The sequence below is a fragment of the Lissotriton vulgaris genome, chromosome 10, assembly GCF_964263255.1.
Source record: "Lissotriton vulgaris chromosome 10, aLisVul1.2, whole genome shotgun sequence".
Lineage (NCBI taxonomy): Eukaryota > Metazoa > Chordata > Amphibia > Caudata > Salamandridae > Lissotriton > Lissotriton vulgaris.
Window position 1 is genome coordinate 104,172,951 of NC_141698.1, and position 21,371 is coordinate 104,194,321.

General features: G+C 46.0%; 1 protein-coding gene across 2 annotated transcripts in view; it reads right to left on the reverse strand.

The window, feature by feature from the left end:
• The window catches only part of MAD1L1 (mitotic arrest deficient 1 like 1), a 2,106,297-nt gene that overhangs the window by 479,912 nt on the left and 1,605,014 nt on the right, over positions 1 to 21,371 (reverse strand). For both annotated transcript variants that reach the window (XM_086940612.1, XM_086940613.1), the window contains exon 17: positions 13,082 to 13,272. In XM_086940612.1, coding sequence (XP_086796738.1) covers positions 13,082 to 13,272 — 191 coding nt within the window. The remainder of the gene's footprint in view (positions 1 to 13,081; positions 13,273 to 21,371) is intronic.

Sequence of the window (21,371 nt, forward strand, 5' to 3'; positions counted from 1 at the left end):
AACGGTTATATCTCCTCTGACCCCCTTGATTGGGAATCCTGACTTCTCTCCGGCTCTCACAGGGAACGCTTACTTGAAATGGCAAGAAGCAAACTGCAAACATATTGGCGACCTTTTTGATGAGCAGGGAACCATGGACTTCCCCCTGCTGATGGTTCACTAGGGGATTCCCAAGGAGGCATACTGGCAGTACTTAGCGCTGCGCCACTGGGTCGCGCAGTCCCAGGTCAGTCCGCATGCTGATCGGTTCCTTACAAAATGTGAGATCTGGTACATTACCCGCACTTCGAACAAGCTTCTCCTGTCAGACATTTATAGCTTACTCAACAAGGTTCAGAAACAAACTAAGTCCGTAGCGCAGGCGGGAATCTGAGTTGGATCAGGAATTTTCCCCAAAAGAGTGGGCGGACATCATCCACAGAGCCCGGGCATCATCGAGCAGCACTTCAGGGAAAGAGATGCTCCTAAAAATTGTGCACTTCTGGTATTATACACCGGCACAGGTGGTTAAGTGGAGGCCCGCAGCAGCGATCTGTGTTGGCGCAACTGTGGTAAGGTGGTCACTTTGTCCCACATTCTCTGGCACTGCCCCAAGATACCAGCATTCTGGGATCCATCTTGCCCTTAGTTGATCACATATACCAGACAGAACTCCCTAAATTCCCCAGCTATATCTTGTTGGGACTCCCTAACCCTCTCACATATCCTCTTGGTTCATGTAGTGGTATCGCAATCACTTTGGCACTGGGAGCAGCCAAGCAGGTTCTTTTGGCGAAATGAGGTATGGATATCGTCCAAACCAAACTACACTGGCTGCACAGGCTATGGGAGGTGGTCGGGATGGAACATATCACTGCTGGGATCAACCCCACATTGCCTAAGTTTGATAGGACGGAGGTCCCCGGTGGAGTACCTTTCCTTCGAGTTAGTCGAGCTTACTTGCTCCCGCTACCTCAGGGTTCTGCGGTTCCCCATAGCCCCCCCAGCGGTCCTACCCTCCTCCACGGAGAAAGCTCAGATTTAACTCCCTACCAGGCCTGACCTCGAGTACTAGGTGGAATTCTGTCTCTTCTCTCCCCAACTGTTATACCTCTCCTCACCGCTTTACTCTACCTTTCCTGGACTCTCTTTTGCCTTCTGCGTTCGTTCCATTTTGTGTTCAAATTGATAAAAGTTGAATGAGATGGCATAAGTTCCCCCCCGGCCAGTGGTTGTAGCTGGGTGTATTGTTACTTGTTGCAACAATATTCAATAAAACGATTTAAACCATAAAAGCACAGATCCTATATAGATTTATAGGAACTACACAGCACTAAATTACACATACCATGTCCTTATTCCTCACCGAGACCCATTACGATAGTCTATGCATCTTTATGGTTTCCCAGATTTAATTGCCACAAAATTATAATATCCCAAAGTAAATAGCTGGAGAAAACCACGTTACTCAAATGTGTGAATATGTTAAAGCTTTACTAGACAGCTAAATTCTTCTGTGAAAGAGAGGTGTTTATTTACCATATGTGCATTACAGATCTGAATATTAAAGATTAGCTTATCTCTGGGTTTTATACTGAATACAATCACTTCAACGATAATGTTGCATAATCATTTCCCCAATGCATTTCTGCAAGGAGCAAACGCACCAGGCAGCTATGATCTTAAAAGTGCTCTATGCTAAGTTTAAAACCAGTTGCAAGAAACGAACATACCTGAAAATGCATCAACGCCCATCTCTTAATCGGTATAAGTATCTTGATTTTGGTTTAATCAAAATACAAATACAAGACTACAAACTGAATATTTTGATATGAGGCAAGGAGTACTGTAATTTAAAGCAATGGGTAACTGGAAAACCTAACAATAACATGGCAGCACACTTTTGGGCTGCTAACCAAAAAGGAATAAGTAAGCATCTGAAGACGGATGTTTACTGGCAAACTTATGCAGCATACTTCCATGGAGTGCATCTTTGGTAATGTCTAGTTAAAATTTCTAAAGTACTAAGCAATATTGAAGACTAAGGCCCTCAACCATGTCAGGTACCCTCTTTTCCTGTAACATCTTCAGACATTTAACTGGCAGTCGATTTTCTAAATTTTTAGCTCAAACCTTCTAGACAGTGCTGCACTGTCTGTTTCGAGACATATTATGGGTTTATAAGAAAGTAAGTAAAGTAAGTAAAAGCTTATAGAGCACACAAAAGCCAGGCGTCTTGGCGCTATAGCAGAAAACGAGTTAGAGAATGATGCGTGCCTTATTGCTGCAAAGAGAATAGCCAGGTCTTCAGCATTTTTCTGAACAGAGGTCTGGAAAGTTGTAGTCGGATGTCATCTGGTAATTAATTCCATAGCTTAGATGCTCGATATGTCAGGCTTCTACCTCCACAACTAGCCTTTTCTATTCTAGGTATCTGGAACAGACTTTTGCTAGCAGATCTGAGAGTACGCTGTGGAACGTACTCGCGGAATAATTTCTGTAGATCCGCAGCTCCACCACCAAACATTGCTTTATGTACAGAACACAGTGCTTACAATTAAATTCGCTGAGGCACTGGTAGCCAATGAAGTGTTCTAATGCCGTTAGAAATGTGGTGCTTTTGCAGAGATTGTAGTTTAGGCAATTGGCGCTTGTTTATGCTCAGGAAAAGGGCGTTACAATAGTCAATCTTCAAAGCAAATACAATGGATTTTCTGAGGTCCGGGAGAATAAAAGGGAACATTTTGCGTAGGATTTTTAGTTGGAAGAAGCATGACGATATTAACTGATTAATCTGGCCTCCAAAGCTTAGTTGGTCGTCAAGCAAGATTCCCAAATTCCTGCCCTTTACTGCGGGTACTGGGTATTGACCTGCCTCCGCCGACCACCACTCTTGGTTCCAGAGCGGTGACCCAGTCCCAAACTCCATAACCTCAGTTTTACTCTTGTTTAATTTAAGGTAGTTCTGGTGCATCCATTCCATGATCTGTTTCAGACAGCCATGAAATCTCCCTGCCATTGTTTCGCCACTTGAGGAGATGGAGATGACAATGTGAGTGTCATTGGCGTATGATATCAATGAGAAACCATGCCCCCTAGTCAGTTCAGCCAGGGGTGTAACATAAATGTTGAATAACGTTGGAGACAGTGCTGACCCCTGGGGGACTCCACAGGGGAGGGAAAATCTCTCTGATTCATAATTGGCCCAGCACATATCAATAACATACAGGAGCATGGAGTAATCCTATTGACTAAAACTTTTGACTTTTGTTAGAAATTGGGTCTCTAGTTGACAGAGGTATGCACCTTGTCCCAGTAGAGACCACCACACTAGTCAGGGTAAGTCAGATACACACCCTAAATTAATCTGGGCTCACCCGCTGATAGCTTGGCACAGAGCAGGCTTAAACGGCAAAGTGTAAAGTATTTGTCTAACACTTAAGTAAAACAGTGAAAATACCATACAAAAATAATCTACACCATACTAGAAAAATAGAGCTGAATTTAATGACCAAAACATCAAAAATTCCATAAGTATAACCGGAGCTATGCGTTTTAGGTCGAGCCTGGCGTACGCAGCGCAAAGCGCTGTTGCCAGCGAGGCTTATTGTTGTGGACTTGCCTCGGTAGTGGGACAGGAGATGGGCACGCGCAGAGCTTTTGGCGATTTGAGCAGGTGCACACGCACGTACAGCCACGCACTGTGCACATCTCCTGTCCCTCTTCCGAGGCACGTCAACCTCCTGCAATAGCATTTTTGTAATGCTCCCACGCGCTCCACACTTACAGCATGCCCCACTTACCGGCTCTTGAGGGGACTCTGCGCTGCTCCCCGGCTGGTCTCCTTGTGGCAAGGGGGCCTCTTCACCCGGTCACTGGTGCAGAAACATGCAGGGCCCCCTCAGCTCACGGGAGCCCCGGACACTGCCGCGCGCTCGACAGCACACATGCTCAGTACGTAAGAAATGCATGTCAGCGTGTGTGTTCCTGTGAATACGCCCATCGCGTGCTTTGAGTTACCGTCCATGTCAGCTTGTCTTTAGTTTTGTTATTGAGGCACAACACAATTTTTTCAAGCATACTGGCATGACGCACTATGGTAGCCACGTGCAATTCTTATTGTGCGACTCACCATTTCATTTTCTAATTTAAACTATACTTTGTTATGCAGCGGCACACCACGCTTGATCTGTGTGGCAGCTGCACGCATTTCTATTTTTTGCTTCACGATGTTCACTTTGTGAAATGGATGGAACCGCGTTACTTCAAGATGGCGGCTCTTCTCAGCAAATCAGTAGTTTGACGAGCGCATTCTGGAAAATTGTAGCCAAGAGGCATGAACATTACTCGGACACAATTGCGCAAATAAGGTAACTTAGGCTGCGTGATTTGTAGACCGGTGGAACTCTATGTTGGCAAGAATTCGGCCTTCCAAGAGTCAGACTATGTGCTGTGTCGGAGGTGGGGAGGTGGGCAAATGCTTTGGCTCCTCGTCACCCATCAAATCCCCCCACGACTACTTCCTAAACGCAGTCTCTTCGCCCGTCGTCGGCTCCCCATCTGCTTCATAAGTCGTTCATCTCCTTTCCCGCTGCGGGCTGGAGGCCCTGCCACCTCCCCGACCCAATCCGCCGGGAGGTCTCCAGTTCCCCTATCCCCGACTGCCTAGGGAAACACCCTGAAACAAGACTTTCCCTCAAGCTGCCACCCCTAATTCTGCTAGCCATATGAGCGCCCGTCTCAAAATGCAACTGTGTAGCTAATATTGGTGTTGGAACCGGACATCCGCTAACATCAAAGTGGTGGTTTAATTTCTATATGAGAACTTAAGGATCATTGGTTACTTCTTTTTTTAATATGAGGGGTGGTAGCAATGTGCGGTACTCTTCCTTACCACGTGGGATAAGAGAGGGAACTGTACAGTACACCGTCTGAAAAATACCCTTGCAGGGTCTTTGTAGACATTACATATTCAGACATTACTATAAATCACCAACAGCTACTTACACCTACTGCTTCTGTCCTCTATAGAAAGCCGCCCGATTACACAACAAGCTGTTACCACCACTGAACCTCCAGTGCAACACAAGATGACATAATGGTATCTATGCCAGGGGTAATATTAAGTAAAATACAACGGGTGTGAAAAATTAAACTCTTCCTATTGGTGGCCGTCAGAGTTTATGTTTTATACCCTGTTTTCTAACCTGAAACGCATAGGCATGTTCTTTAGCTCGAACCTGCAACCAGCTCTACACTTACTACACTTTTATTGTTTTCCCATATTTTTTCTTTTAATGGTAATGGGTAATATTTGGGTACCTATGGTCATTGCGTTACCAATAATTGAGAAAAACAGGGACCCCCTGAACCATGGATAGTATGATTCCTAGGACAGGGATAAACTGTTTTGAAAAATATCACTCCTAGGCAATCTAAAATACCAGACTCAAGATAGAAAATGAAACAAGACAGTATGCAATACATGAAAACTTAACGGGCAACAAGTACAAAGTATATTCAATTAATTTTTTTAATTTTTTTAAATTCCCATATTGGAAATTACATAATACATTAGTCTTTCTATATACATATACACACTTGGGTACTCTATTTGTGAAACAAACATTAAAAATATATCAATTTAGTTTCAATTTGTTTCCAAACAAACATTAAAAAAGTGGCAATATAGTCTCAATTTTTAGACTATATTGCCACTTTTTTAATGTTTGTTTGGAAACTAAATTGCTATATTTTTAATGATTTTTTTTTAAGATTGTTCACAAATAGAGTACCCAAGTGTATATATATAGAAAGACTAATGTATTATGTAATTTCCAATATGGGAATTAAAAATATTTATATATTAAAAATTGAATATACTTTGTACTTATTGCCCGTTAATTTTTCATATATTGCATACTGTCTTGTTTCATTATCTATCTTGAGTCTGGAATTTTAGATTGCCTAGGAGTGATATTTTTCAAACACATTGTGTTACCAATGCCTTTTCCTTTTGCTTATTTTCAACAGGTAGCCCTCGCAACTGATAATTGCAAATAACCTTAATGTTTTAGCTCCGTCTGGGTGCTTAACATTGCACCGTGTACAGCATATTTTACAATTTTGAGTAGTGCTTATTTGTAATAGTTACTCCATTTTTGTTTGGCTGTCCCGCCCTACTATGGTAAATTTAAATAAGTATTTGCAATGCAATAGGTCTCGCATTTGCGAGAGTTTGGTCTATTGGCATTGTAAATGATAATCACTTTTTAATGTATTTGTTGGTTTTTAAAATAGATAAATAAAAAGCATTGTCATTTACAATGCCAGTAGCCTAAACTCTCGCAAATGCGAGACCAATTGCATTGCAAATGCTTGTTTAAAGAATATATGAAAACACTGTGCTTAGAGTCAAAAAAACACCAACCACGGTTATCTGGTTGCGCTGGACTGGGTCAAATCTGAAAAGTCAAGCCAATTGGATGGAGCACGGGTTGGACACAGAAACCATGTAGGCCCTGCTTCAACATGATGTTCATGAAGAAAAACGTTGACGTTGAGGATGGGCTGCGAGGATTGGAGAAGGTGATGGGTCGTTGTCAATCCGAAGGATTGTAGTTGGTGCAGCAGTTCCGAGTCAGGGTCCGCATCATCATCAAGCTCCGGGCAGTGAAGGCAATGCAATGTCGTTGATCCGAGTGGTCGATGCTGGTGAGTCCTCAAAGTGACGATGTGTCTGCATCAAAGGCGAATGTGTCAGTTCCAACCGGCGCAAAGCAGGAGATGCATAGATTTTTGCAAAAGCAGCCAGAAAAACCATCTAAGAGGCCTGGACTGTATTGGCACCAATTGGCAGGGCAGAGCTCACAGGTGGCAGAGTCCAGAGGAAGCAGCAGGCTTGAATGACGTCTTTGATATCCCTGAGTCTTCAGAACAGAGGGCAAGCCAGCAAGCCCTTGGAGTCATTTGGTTCTGGGGATGGAGAGATTCAGGTCTAGAACTTCTCACCACCAGACAACGTGTAGCAGGCAGCGGGGCAGACACAGCATAGGAGGAGTCTAGCATATCCAGCAGGGTCCATCTGGGTGTCAGTCCTTTTAGCAGCACAGCAGTCTTTATTCTTGGCAGTGTGTCCTCAGGTCCAGAGTAGACTGAGTTGGTGGTTTTAGGGGTCCAGTACTTACACCCAGTTGTGCCTTTGAAGTGGGGGAGACTTCAAAGAGAGTCCTTTGAAATACCTAAGGTCGCTGCCCTGGCTCTAGACTCACTACATGGGGGTATGCAGCCCTTTGTGTGGGGGACAGCTACAGCCCTATTCAGGTGCAAGTGTCGGCTCCTCCCTCCCATCCCGCCCAGGAAGATCCATCAGGAGCTGACTCATCCAGAAGTGAGCAGAGTGCCACCCAGGGAGAGGAAGAAGAGGACTCACCCAGTAGCAAGTAGAGCCCAACCCAGGGGAAGGCAGGCAAAGCTTCACCCAGAAGAGGGCAGAGCCCGACCCAGAGGGAAGCAGGCGCAGGCTCACCCAGAAGCAAGCAGAACCCAAACCAGGGGAAGGCAGGCCTGGACTCACCCAGAAGTGCAGAGCGCCCAACCCAGGGGGAAGCATGTGCAGGTTCACCCAGAAGCGAGCAGAGCCCAACCCTGGAGAGGCAGGCTGGGACTCACCAAGTAGCAAGGACAGCCCAACTCAGGGGAAGGCAAGCGCGAACTCACCCAGTAGCGGGCAGAGTCCAACCCAACGGGAGAGCGGCACAGAATCACCCAGCAGAAATCAATGCTCAACCCAGGGGCAGGCAGACGCAGACTCACCCAGCAGCGAGCAAAGCTCAACCCAGGTGGGGTGGGGGGGGGGGGGGGGGGGTTGGCGGGGGCAGGCGCCGACTGATCCAGAAGCAAACAGAGCCTAACACAAAGGGAGGCTGGAGCGGATTCTTCCAGAAGCATACAGAGCCCAAAACAGGGGGAAGTAGGTGCAGACACACCCAGAAGGGAGCAGCGCCTAACCCACGGGGAGGCAGTCATGGACTCACCCAGAAGCGAGCAGAGCCTAAACCAGGGGGAAGAAGGGGCGTACTCACACAGTAGTGAGCACAGCCCAACCAAGGGGGAAGGCAGGCACGGACTGACCCAGAAGCGAGCAGAGCCCAAATCAGGGGGAGGCAGGCGCAGACTCACCCAGTAGCGGGCAGAGCCCAACACAGGGGGAGGAAGGCGCGTACTGACCCAGAAGCGAACAAATCCCAACCCAGTGGGAGGCAGGCACAGACTCACCCAGAAGAGAGCAGAGCCCAACCCAGGGGAGGATGGCGCAGACTCACCCAGTAGCAGTAACAGACCAACCCAGGGAAGGCAGGCGCGGAATGACCGAGAAGCATACAAAGCAGAGCCCAACCCAGGGGGAGGCAGACACAGACTCACCCAGTAGCGGGCAGAGCCCAATCCAGGGGGAGGTAGACGCAGACTCACCCAGCAGCAAGCAAAGCTCAACCCAGGATATGTAAATTGTAAATTGATACTTGTATAGAGCAGTACTCACCTGCAAGGGTCTCAAGGCGCTTGTACGAATACCGCTGTGGAACCCATCCTGGCTTTCCCTGTGAGGCGTCCACTCCTGGGCACCCCCGAGGTGGAGGCCAGGCATCCTTAGCGTTGTGGGGGCCGTTGTGGAGATTAAGCAAGCTATTATCCAGAGTTGCAGAGTGGGACTCCATGATTGGAATAGGCACTGAGGCGAGAATGATCAGGTCCGTGGAATTTTTGAGCCCAAGACCCGCCGAGGCGGGGAATTGAACCCTGGTCCCGGGCTAGACCTTTGCATCAGGGTCTGACGCTCTAATCATTGAGCCACACTTCTCCACAGGATGAGGCAGGCGCAGACTCATTCAGTAGCGAGCAGAGCCCAACCAAGGGGGAAGCAGGCCCGGACTCACCCGGTAGCGAGCAGAGCCTAACCCAGGGGGAGGCAGACGTGGCTTCACTTAGAAGCGAGCAGAGCCCAACCCAGGAGGAGGCAGGCGCAGGTTTGCCCAGAAGTAAGCAGAGATCAACACAGAGGAGGCAGGCACGAGAGCCTAGAAGTAAGCAGAGCCCAACCTATGGAGAGGCAGGCCCGGACTCACCCAGAAGTGAGCACAGCCCAACCCAGGGGGAAGCAGGCGTGGACCCTCAGAAGTGAGCAGGTCTCAACCCAAGAGGAGGCAGGCGCAGACTTACCGAGTAGAAAGCAGAGCCAACCCAGGGGGAGGCAGGCACAGACTCACCCAGCAGAATGCAGAGCCAACCCAGGGGGAGGCAAGCGTTGGTTTACCCAGGAGGCGAGTGGTGCCTGACGCAGGGGGAGGCAGGCGTGGGTTCACCCAGAAGCAAGCAGAGCCAAATCCAGAAAGAGGTGGGCACGGACTGACCCAGGAACGAGCAGAGCCCAATCTAGAGGGCGGCAGGCCTGAACTCATATAGAAGCAAGCACAGCCCAACCCAGGGGGAGGCAGGCATAGACTCTCCCAGCAGCGAGCAAAGCTCAACCCCGGGGGAGGCAGGCATGGACTGACACAGAAGAAAACAGAGCCCAACACAGTGGAAGGCAGGCGCAGACTGACCCAGAAGCAAACAGAGCCCAACCCAAGGGGAGGCAGGCGCGGTCTCCAAAATAGTAAGAACAGCCCAACCCAAGGGGAGGTAGACGCGGAGTCATCCAGAAATGAGCAGAGCCTAACCTAGGGGGAGGCAGGCGTAGAAACACCCAGAGGCGAGCAGAGCACAACCCAGGGGGAAGTAGGCCCAGAATCACCCAGAGGCAAACGGAGAACAACCGAGGGGGGGCAGGCCTGGACTCACCCAGAAGAGAAAAGAGCCCAACCCAGGGGGATGCAGGCCCGGACTCACCCGGTAGCGAGCAGAGCCTAACCCAGGGTAAGGCAGGCGTGACTTCACTCAGAAGCGAGCAGAACCCAACCCAGGAGGAGGCAGGCGCAGGTTCAGCCAGAAGCTAGCAGAGCCCAACCCAGGGAAGGCAGGCCTGGCCTCACCCAGAAGGTAAACCTCCACAGTTAAATAATTCTGTCCAATCCGATAGACATTTGTAACAGTACAGACCAGGCATCGTTCTGTATAATTTTGTTAGTTCTATTCAAATTTGCATCAGGAAGGTTATTATGAAGATGGGCTGCCATGGCACATAATGTCCAATTTCTTGATTTATACTAATTAGTGACACCAATCTTTGTGCAGATGTACAGTAATGCAACTTCTTAATGGCATCAGAAGCCCATTCACAGTGACCTACTTATGCATGAGCTCCGCTGTGCTGTGATTGGCTGCTGCATATCTGGCACCAAGGAGAGGACCTACACACACTCATTCGGGGATGCTCTCTTTCAGAAATGGCTATTTACGTCGCACCCATAGCAGTAGGGTAGCGTGATGTGTCTTTAATTGTGTCTTTAATTACCGCTGAACGGCTTTCATAAAAGCAACATCAGGTGAAAAATAAACAACAATGACCTCAGAAATAACAAGGCACTTGATTTCAGCAAGCATGGCAGCGCAATGTTATGCATGCTCACACAACCCGTGTGCTAATTAGTAGCTGTCTGAAAATACTCATTAGCGTGGATTCCTTCCGTTCCTTTTAGAGTCATAGACAGGACTGCGAGATTCCCTCACACGCCGGCTTCCTACAGTCATGAAGGTACAGACTCACTTGGACACATACATACTCCAGCATTGATATCACGAGTATTCAGGGCTTTAAGTGGGATGAAAAAACTGGGAGGTCTCTCAAAGAGGCGTGGCTGATGTAAAAAGGGCGTGGCTTAAGAACACTCCAGCAAAAAATCTGTGCTGAGCATAGTGTGACGCCCGACTGGTATTTTGCAGCTTCTGCCATTGCATCTAGATATATAATACAAGTAACATTACACCTACAACGAGTCAGAACTATTGGCGTTGCCAATGGTTAATTACATAAGATAAATAAGCAACAGCTATGAGTTTGTTGCAGAGACGCAACTAGAGCCAAATTTTAGTGGAGATGCAGGAGCTCTACGAAGGGGTGAAAACACAACAAAGTCTGGTTAACAAGTTGTAGTGTAGTTCCCATATTCCCAATAGGCTCTGTACATTGGAATAATATATCCTGTAGCTTAGACGTAGGACTGAGGTCTACTAGGTCTCTACTGATTATATTAGACTTAATTGTGAGTGTCAGCTAGCTCAGAGGTCACTAGAAACTTTCTCGAATAAACAAGAAGGGATTAGTTTCTGACAACCGCATAAAACATGACAACTTTGTTTCCCAAGAATAAGAAATCAAATCTCTAGAGTCACGGAAACAATAGATAACTATTTCGCTCAATCAATCGTGCATGCTTAGTTTCACCAGAGGTGCAAGAGGAATAGAGAGACGGCGTTTTCAATAAAAAGGTATTTATTGAACAGTCTTCTTTCTCAAGCATTGAAAATGAACTGCTACAATAGTAAAGCTTACTATGAAGCACAATGCATACAATACGAACAGTATTATAAAGTAGTACTGTAAAAGCATGATATGGTTTCTAAGCCATAAAGTGCATAAAATGCATAAAATACATAAAATACATACAACGATAAAAGGATGACTAAAATACTCAACTGGTGCTTCTAGAATACGCCTACCCCGGTGTACCTAACCTAAGTCTGGTAAGAGGGAGGGAGTATAAGAGGAGGAGTTTAAGTCTCGGAGTTCTCTGCCAGGAATCTGATTCCGATAATTCTCTAAGAGGTCTAATCAGCTCCGTACCTTTGTTTTAGAATGAAGGAGGTCCTGTATCTCATATATAACTTAAAATATATATATATATATATATATATATATATATATATATATATATATATATATATATATATATATATTTATTTTATGGACGTTTATTGGCTCAATTAACTACTTACGATATTAAAACAACAGTCTTGTCTTGTTTCAAGTCCTGAACTTTTCACTACAAATGATTGGTATCAGGTGTATATCATTGCTCTCGGGTCTATCAATGTAATTAATTTAATGGATACAGACCAATACTTCTACACCCTGAATGACTGTTCTATTGTCTGCACGTTTCAAGGAATCAATTTTCCGAAACAAACTTTAGGAGTTTCTAATCTCTTAAAATAACTAAATCTCCCCGTTTCAAAAAATCTGAAGTATGTAAAGAAAAGCTTCTAAGTGAAAGTTAATAATGAATATGAACCGGCAGAAAAGTAGCCAGGAGCAATGACTGGATTCTGAATTATTTTAACAACAGTCCTTAGGTAATGATTTTGATCCTAATTTCTTTATACTGGTTTCACTGATTTACTAAATTCACTAAATACCTTTTAACCACCACAACTAACCATCGATTAGTAAAAAACAGCCAAATCATGCTTCAATTTACACAGGTCACCAGTAGTTTTTCACGGACCACAATGTAATACCATTCCAATAAAGATTTCTAAAAACTGTATATAGTTGATGGTGGCAGGGTCAAAGGCTGAGGGATTCTTGTTGGGGTAAGATGGGAGGAGAAGCTGGCGTTAATCAGATAAGAGAACAGAAAATGGTACCCTTGCTGTCTGTACACCTCTTGACATCACACACATGCCTTTCACAGCTGCGGCACAGAAGATCCTTATGAAGCGGTGAAACAAACTCTGCAGTCGTATTTTAGCCGTCGCAGCGGCAACAGCAAATGAGGACAACCATAAAAGGATGAAGGACACAAAACATGCATCTTATCCAAGGTATCATACTAAGTGGCAAGAGGAGGGAAGGTGACCTCTGGTCAGGAGGGGGTTCCAACTGAATACAGACACACTGCCTTTTAGAAATACATATTGCGGCAGTGTGCATGGCCCTCCTATCAACTACTAAGGCCGATTCATTTAGACTGAGGCAAAACCACTCAAGTGGAAAAACACTTTTTATCAGGAACTAATCGCTAATCTTTCCACTCTAATGGAAAATGTGCTCTGTTGAGCTTCTGAGCCATTACTTGATGTGACTCAGAGAGGACGCGATGGTGGTGGCGCGGAAGACGTGGCGCTCAAGGGAGGGGGCAGCGATGGGAAGTCGAGACTGTACCTTAAAAAGCAGACTGTCGTCCTTCTGCTCGGCATACATGGAGGTGAGGCGGTACTGGTTCTCGGTGGTGATATCGATCTGGTACCCCGTCAGCATGTAGCACACCGTCCGGAACTCGTGGATCTTCTTCTGAAACACCTCCTTGAGCCTCTGGTTCTTGAGTTCGGCGCTTTCCACTTGTTTCTTCAAATCTAAGATTTTGGATAGAAATGAAATAAATCCCTTTTGAGTATGGATTAGAGCGGGGAATAACTAGGCATGCAGTTCATTCAGGTTGCTGGTCTTGTAAAAAAAAACACAAACACGAACAAGGTTGATTCAGCGGGTGGGGCATCAGGAACCCACATGCACCACAACAATAATGCGTCACTGCAGTAAGTCCAAGAGGCCATCCTGAAAACACTGGAACGTCTACCTACTGACTGGCCTACAGCACTACAGCCTCAGTAAGGTAACCTGCCAAAGTCACCCTTGCCCATGCAGCCAAATGTTCTTATGTGGTATATTAATGCTCCTCCATCAGTCAATCTAATATTTTTGAACTGCATCACTTGAGATTTTGGGACTGTAATATCACTAACCCTATAATAAGCTGGGCCCTAGAAGCCCCTTCCTGCAAAATGTTGACTAAAAGCAAGCAAAGGCTAACTGCACCTCTCCGGAGTTGGGTCCAGGTAGCAGCTTTCTGTCTTCTTCAGAGAATTATTTTGTCTATTCCATCTCCTTAAGATTCCCACAATAATTTCTACCCCTGCTGACTATATTACGGTGCCAGGGCCCTCATCAGGATGCCACTGCAGCCTACACCACCCATTGCCTCTGCTAGCACTATCAATGACAGTACCAAACCAGCTACTACCCATTACACTCTTACAAGTGTGACAGTTCAGACTATTCCAGACCCCCAAAGCTATAAGATTAGCATGGGCAGCAGGTATTAGTCATTTTAAACGCATATTGAATTTTTAAACAACTGCTATGCTCGCTCTGAGTCAGACAAACAGCACCACCACGTAGCAGACTGTCATAAGTGCCTGTGCTGCCAATTAATCGCCGGTGCCGAGCACCGCAAACCACCAGCTCAAATTAAGCACTGATATATTAGAAGATAGATTCAAGCACTCTACAACATATTTTAGGGAGCTGTGAGTAATTTTCCTATTGGGTCCTATTACATTTATTATTACAGATGATCTATGTCACAACACACTACTAAGCAGAATATAACACATGGGAGCCTGGTATCCCTCTATAAAAGTCCATCTTTAATTGCCTTATCACAGGCGACTTCTGACGTCTCCAGTCACCTGCTCAACTGCAATAAATATTTACAGACGGGTTGGGGTGCCAGAGCCAGCTATCAAGGTGAAAGGCAGGTCACGGAGCATCAATGCAGCGGAAGCTTAAGCAAAGCATCTAAAACCGCAATTGGCTTTGCATTCTTCTGATCTTATTTCCTCAATGGAACAGTGATGAGTAGTGCGGAGATCTGTATAGGCACATGTTTATTTTTACGCACTAAAGTCCATTGAAAGAATATCACAATAGCTCTCCATTTATCTACCCATTTTTAGCCCCATATTTTTTTTTTATCCGACTTACATTGAACAATATCTTTTTTAAACAAATTACCTGCACTGCTTTTTCATACCATTAATTTCCCACTAGATTGTGCTTTCACTCTTCCTTTTTAACCCACCTTTAGAGGAATTTTTGTGATATAGAGTAAACATTGCTTACAAATTGTGCATGTAAATGGGTAATTATTTAGTTTATGCTCAAAGCAATAATAAATCACAAACCGTAGCACCACCAAAAAAAAAAAAAAAAAAAAAAAAAAGAGTTTGACTCTATGCTGTGTGGTAAATATAATAACATACTTATAAAGAAACAGGGTCAAAGCTTTTAAAGGTTCCAGCACCAGACATCACTATCAAGTAGGCCTGTTTAATTGATTCCTAACCTCGCTGCATTGGGTTTGGGATGTGACCCGCATCCATCCCACTCTGGCGGAAAAGGTCCACCGTTACCAAACTCTAAACTGACCCTGCACTCGAGAAGCGTGTATTCTTATTTATATAACCAGTGTAGTACAATTTGCATTGATCAATAAAAGAAAATATCACAAACAGAAAGACTTCCCAGACTAGAAATATTAAGCAGTCATGTGTCTTGATTATAGTTGTATTGAATCCTTCATTAAAACTCAATTAACCTCCTTTTTCTTTTTTTTAAAACCACCACACAATTGATTTCCCGCCAACGCGTTTCATCCCTCTTGGGACTTCTTCAGGGCTAGAGGCAATTACAAAACACTATCTACAATATGTGCAAGTTAAAAACATTGAATTAATTACAAATATACAGTTAATAAAAATCTAATACAAGATTGTCTATAATCAAGACACATGACTGCTTAATATTTCTGTCTGGGAAGTCTTTCTGTTTGTGATATTTGCTTTTATTGATCAATGTAAATTGTACTTCACTGGTTATATAAATAAGAATACATGCTTCTCGAGTGCAGGGTCAGTTTAGGGTTTGGTAAATATAATAAGGTGGTGTCCCCAGGTGGCTATCAAGACATAGGACCTCCTGCCTGCTCATGACAGTCCTGTGGGTGTAGCGGGGTTGAACGTGTGTTGTGGAGCACACTGTCAGGATGCGGGGGAGGAAGGGAGGAGTGTGTCGTTGAATGTATGCTGGGCTACAGTGGTCAGGTGGTGTTATTAGGGTCGCATCCTAGGTGGCTGCTATTGAGAGATTTCACAGACCCCGTATTTCCTCTCGCCCAGTGGCCCACTATATTCTACCAGTGTGAAACTCCTGGAAGTGACGAGGCTTTCCAATGCATTGTGATAGTGCACCGGCTAATAATAAGTCGAGGTCAATAAAGCGACTGGTCGCTCCTCCCACCTTCTGACTTTTATAAAAGCCTACTAGGCACCCTTCAAGGAGGGAGAGGTCTAGGTGTCCTCTAGCCTGGGTGAAGCCCGTACATATCTCATCCCAAAAGGAGCGGACAATAGGGCAATCCAACGAACATATAGAGGACATACACCTTTGGGGTGTGATGGGAAAGGAAGTTGGGCGACACAGCGGGGTAAATTTCGTGAAGTTTAATCGGTGTTAAATATGCTCCGTTTAATATGTTATGCTGTACGTATTGAAATTGTGCATTACGTGAGACCTTGCATATCTATGCTCTGGACCATTTCTTTAGGGGTTAGGGGAAGGCCTATATCTGGTTTCCACTTCTGCCAGATAGGGGCTAGTATGCCTGGGGTCTCGTCTGGTATGAAGCTTTCATTCTTCATGTCTCGAAGTATATTATCTGATTTATATAAAATGAAAGAGAACGCCAAGGATATAAGCAGGTTGAAGGAAGTGTGGTCGTGTGACCGTGTGTTATAGGGAATAAACGTGTGCTGTAAATTTTAGGGAGGTTACTCCGCAGTTCAATGACCTTATAAAGAAACTCTGCCTGCAGCCTCGCTCCTCCACATTGTCACATAAATCTTCTGTGATTTGCAATATTCCTATAATGTACAGCAGTGGTACTTTAGCCGATATGTGATGTCTCTAATAGCTTATAGTAATGTATAAAACTTACCTCAGTTTGTACCCAGCTCTATGCTTAGTCTTGACCCTGCTCCAGTCAGAACACTCCAGGCCAAACTGCCAAGCCAAGTAGTCCCTGAACCGGAACACAAGCAACCCAGGACCGGTTTTGCCTTAGTTATGGGCTCATCAGCCGGGTACAGCTTGGTTCCAGTAATACAGTGTGCAATGCACCCAGACATGGTCATACCCGTCCCACTTAAGGTAACAAACTAAAGTATACCTAAAGAGATTGATGGAATGCATGAATTAATCTCAGCCTTTGGTAATTACTCGGGCCACATGTGGTGTGAGCACAACAGTTCTGAGGCACAGGAAATGTCCAGGTATGTTTACACCACCTCACCTTGCTACGCCCGACACAGTGTTAGGCATAGCAAAGAATAAAATAAAAAAGACAGCATTTGCTAAAGTTCATTTAGAAAGAGTAGCTTTAAGGTGGTGTGGTGCAGGAGGGACAGGTCTGACAAAGAACAAATGTTGCTATGAGAACAGCAACAAAATCAACAAACTAACCAAAAAAACATAGCAAGAGAAGGAAAATAAGAAGGAAGATGGGGGTTGCGGTCGGTCTCAAAAGTGTGTAAAAGAAAAAAAGAGGTTAATAAGAGAAATTAAAAAAAAAACATTTGCACAGAAAACAGGGCTACAAGGAGGCATGCCTATGACCAACACATACAAGAACTAGTCACCTAAGACACTTTAACAGCATTACAATGTCGTGTGTAGCCCTGAAACCCTGAAAGTTCAGGCAGGTGGATACATAAACAAAATCAAAGCTGCGAGGAGGGAAAGCACTCTTTTCTGTGAAAGCACACAATCTTTTCCCAAATAAAACATGTACTCTAGGCTACCAACATGTGGGCAGAACGCTCTGTAGTTCTCATTCAAGTTGTTTTTAAGGTTGATTACACTCCGTCTGGCGACAGCTGGGCTATCAAGCCAGAGCTAAAAAGCTAAATTCAATGTTAGTTGGATTACAATTACCTAATCTAAACCAGACTGGGGATTCTTCATAAAACAGATGAAACTTTCCACTGCTAAATTTTTCCTCAAACATCACGGAGAAGTACCCATCCTCTGGTATGACTTTGTCACACCGCAAACAGGACTTGTGCGGGTTACCACAAAATTGGGTTAAACTCCACTGTCATGGATGGGATTGCAATGAACATTGACAAAGATCTGGACAAAGGGCAAGTGCACCTAGTTACTGAGAGTAACACCAAAAAGACACTGGCTTCTTGCTTTTTGAGCTCAGAAGCTCTATTCATGGTGGCCATGACCTTGCCAAACTACCACTCGCCATCTATATGACCGTCATAGGTGGCGGGTTTATTTTGCTTTCTAAATGGTGTAGGTTTTGTGGGAAAAGCTGTATAAAATCAAATGGTCCAATGCTCCGGAAACATAATGCATGTTTCTGACCCTCCCCCAAGATTTGGTTTGGTTTTTAGGTCTCGCCTGTCGATGCGCATGCGCATCGAGCAAGCGAGACTATGGGGGCTCATCGACTCTTTATCTAACTTGCAAGGAATCGTGGCGATTCCTTGCAGTGCCCGTGACTTTTAAGGTCAATGCGCATGCGCATTAAGCTTATGCGCATGCGCATTGACCTTAAAAGTCACGGGCGCGTGCATGTCAACGATCGAATATAGCTGCTTTCTATAACAAACTGTATGATATTAGTTTGCTCTATGTTATGAACTGCAGAACACTGTACGTTTTATTAATGCGACTATGCATATGTAACTGCTTACCGTTCACCCAGCATGTTTACCCAGTTTAGTCCTGATAGACACGTTGTATAAGATGCGTACGCCACGATTTTTTATTTAATGCATCATTCCATTCACTCACTAAACTGCAAACACCTTTTTCACTACGCTTCTTATCCTTCCTCAGTTTTTTCGTACTTTATTTTTCAACCCATTCCGCGTAATACGCTGACATCTTCAACATTCTTAACCACTACAAAATGGCCGTCGCATAAAACATCCTTTATTCCTTTGTTCGACACTGCCCCAAGATGGCCGCCACCGCTGTTAGTCCCTTTTCGGGTCTAGTCACTTCGTAAGCGCATATGGTGCAGTCACCAGATCTTCACGATCAAACGCGCATGCCGACACCAAGACCAAACGCCGAAGTCATTATCGCTACACCGACCGATACGCGGTAAGATCACGATTATTGCACAACAACTCGCGTTTATTTATATGGGGAGTACGAACCAATATGACTCAAGCAATGAGGCATAGCACTAACAACATTTATCACTACACTGACCGGTACGCGGTAAGATCATGATTATTGCATAACAACTCGCGTTTATTTATATGGGGAGCACGTACCAGCATGACTCAAGCAATGATGTATAGGACTAACAATCTTTGAGCACGTGGGCCACACCCACACGTATTACCAATAGATAAGCCAACTGTTTCACGTCGAGTCTTTCACTACACTTTTCCGAGATTTTTTTTAACCTGGATTGCGCAACAGTTCACTGAGCACCTATTCCGATTTTTTAGCGACTAGTATGGACTTCATGTCTGTTCCACACGCGCTCTATATTATGAGTTCAACTATATAACAGAGACCTTCGTTGAGGCTACTCTCTTCATTCTGTTCTTCCCGCTTACTGCACAGCCACCGTGAGCTTCTTCGCCACTCTGTGTTTCACCCCTTCCCCCCACCTGGCCGCCCTTGCTCCCCTACCAATTGCCTACTCACCCAGATGCCCCAGAATTGACACACAACCTTATGTCCAGGCTCTCACTTCACCACCCTGGTAGTGTTCATGCCCCCTGCTCTCCCTCAACCCCTCACCCTCAACCCCTCACCCTCAATCCCTCACCCTCACTCACCCTCACTCACCCTCACCCTCAACCCCTCACTCACCCTCACCCACCCTCAACCCCTCACCCTCACCCACCCTCAACCCCTCACCCACCCTCAACCCCTCACCCTCACTCACCCTCAACCCCTCACTCACCCTCAACCCCTCACTCACCCTCACTCTCACTCATCCTCACTCACCCTCAACACCTCACCCTCACTCACCCTCACTCACCCTCACCCTCAATCACCCTCAACGCCTCACCCTCAACGCCTCACCCTCAACCCCTCACTCACCCTCACTCTCACTCATCCTCACTCACCCTCAACACCTCACCCTCACTCACCCTCAACACATCACCCTCACTCACTCACCCTCAACACCTCACCCTCAACACCTCACTCACCCTCACTCTCACTCATCCTCACTCAACCACCCTCAACCTCACTCACCCTCAACACCTCATCCTCAACACCTCATCCTCAACACCTCATCCTCAACACCTCACCCTCAACACCTCACCCTCAACACCTCACCCTCAACACCTCACCCTCAACACCTCACCCTCAACACCTCACCCTCAACCCCTCACTCACCCTCACCCTCACTCACCCTCACTCACCCTCACTCACCCTCACTCACCCTCACTCACCCTCACTCACCCTCACTCACCCTCACTCACCCTCACTCACCCTCACTCACCCTCACTCACCCTCAACCCCTCACTCACCCTCACTCTCACTCACCCTCACTCTCACTCACCCTCACTCACCCTCACCCTCACTCACCCTCACCCTCAATCACCCTCAACGCCTCACCCTCAACGCCTCACCCTCAACACCTCACTCACCCTCACTCTCACTCATCCTCACTCACCCTCAACACGTCACACTCACTCACCCTCACTCAACCTCAACACCTCACCCTCACTCACTCACCCTCAACACCTCACCCTCAACACCTCACTCACCCTCACTCTCACTCATCCTCACTCAACCACCCTCAACCTCACTCACCCTCAACACCTCATCCTCAACCCCTCATCCTCAACCCCTCACCCTCAACACCTCACCCTCAACCCCTCACCCGCAATCCGTCACCCTCAACCCCTCACCCTCACTCACTCACCCTCAACCCCTCACCCTCAACCCCTCACTCACCGTCACTCTTACTCACCCTCACTCACCCTCACTCACCCTCACTCACCCTCACTCACCCTCACTCACCCTCAACACCTCACTCACCCTCACTCATCCTCACTCACCCTCACTCACCCTCACTCACCCTCACTCACCCTCACTCACCCTCAACACCTCACTCACCCTCACTCATCCTCACTCACCCTCAAAGCCTCACCCTCACCCACCCGCAAACCCTCACCCTAACTCACACTCAGCCTCACTCAGCCTCACTCACCTTCACCCTCACTCACACTCACTCACCCTCACTCTCACTCAGCCTCAACCCCTCACTCACCCTCAACCCCTCACTCACCCTCATTCACCCTCACACACCCTCACCCTCACTCACCCTCAACTCCTCACCCTCACACAGTGCAATAGGTCTCAGAGCATTTGAGTTAGAGCTTTTAGAATTGTTTATGGCTTTTTTCTTTAGCATTGGCTACAGGGAACAAAAATGCTAAAGATTTACAAAAAAAAACCATAAACAATTCTAAATGCACTAACTCTAATGCTGCGAGACCTATTGCATTTCTAATGCTTGTTATATATGCTGCCTGTTTGAATTTTTATTGAGTTTGGCTGTGTTATGCTTATGCAGGACAGATCGAGAAATTCAATTACGTGTAGTACACAACTGTTGAGAAGG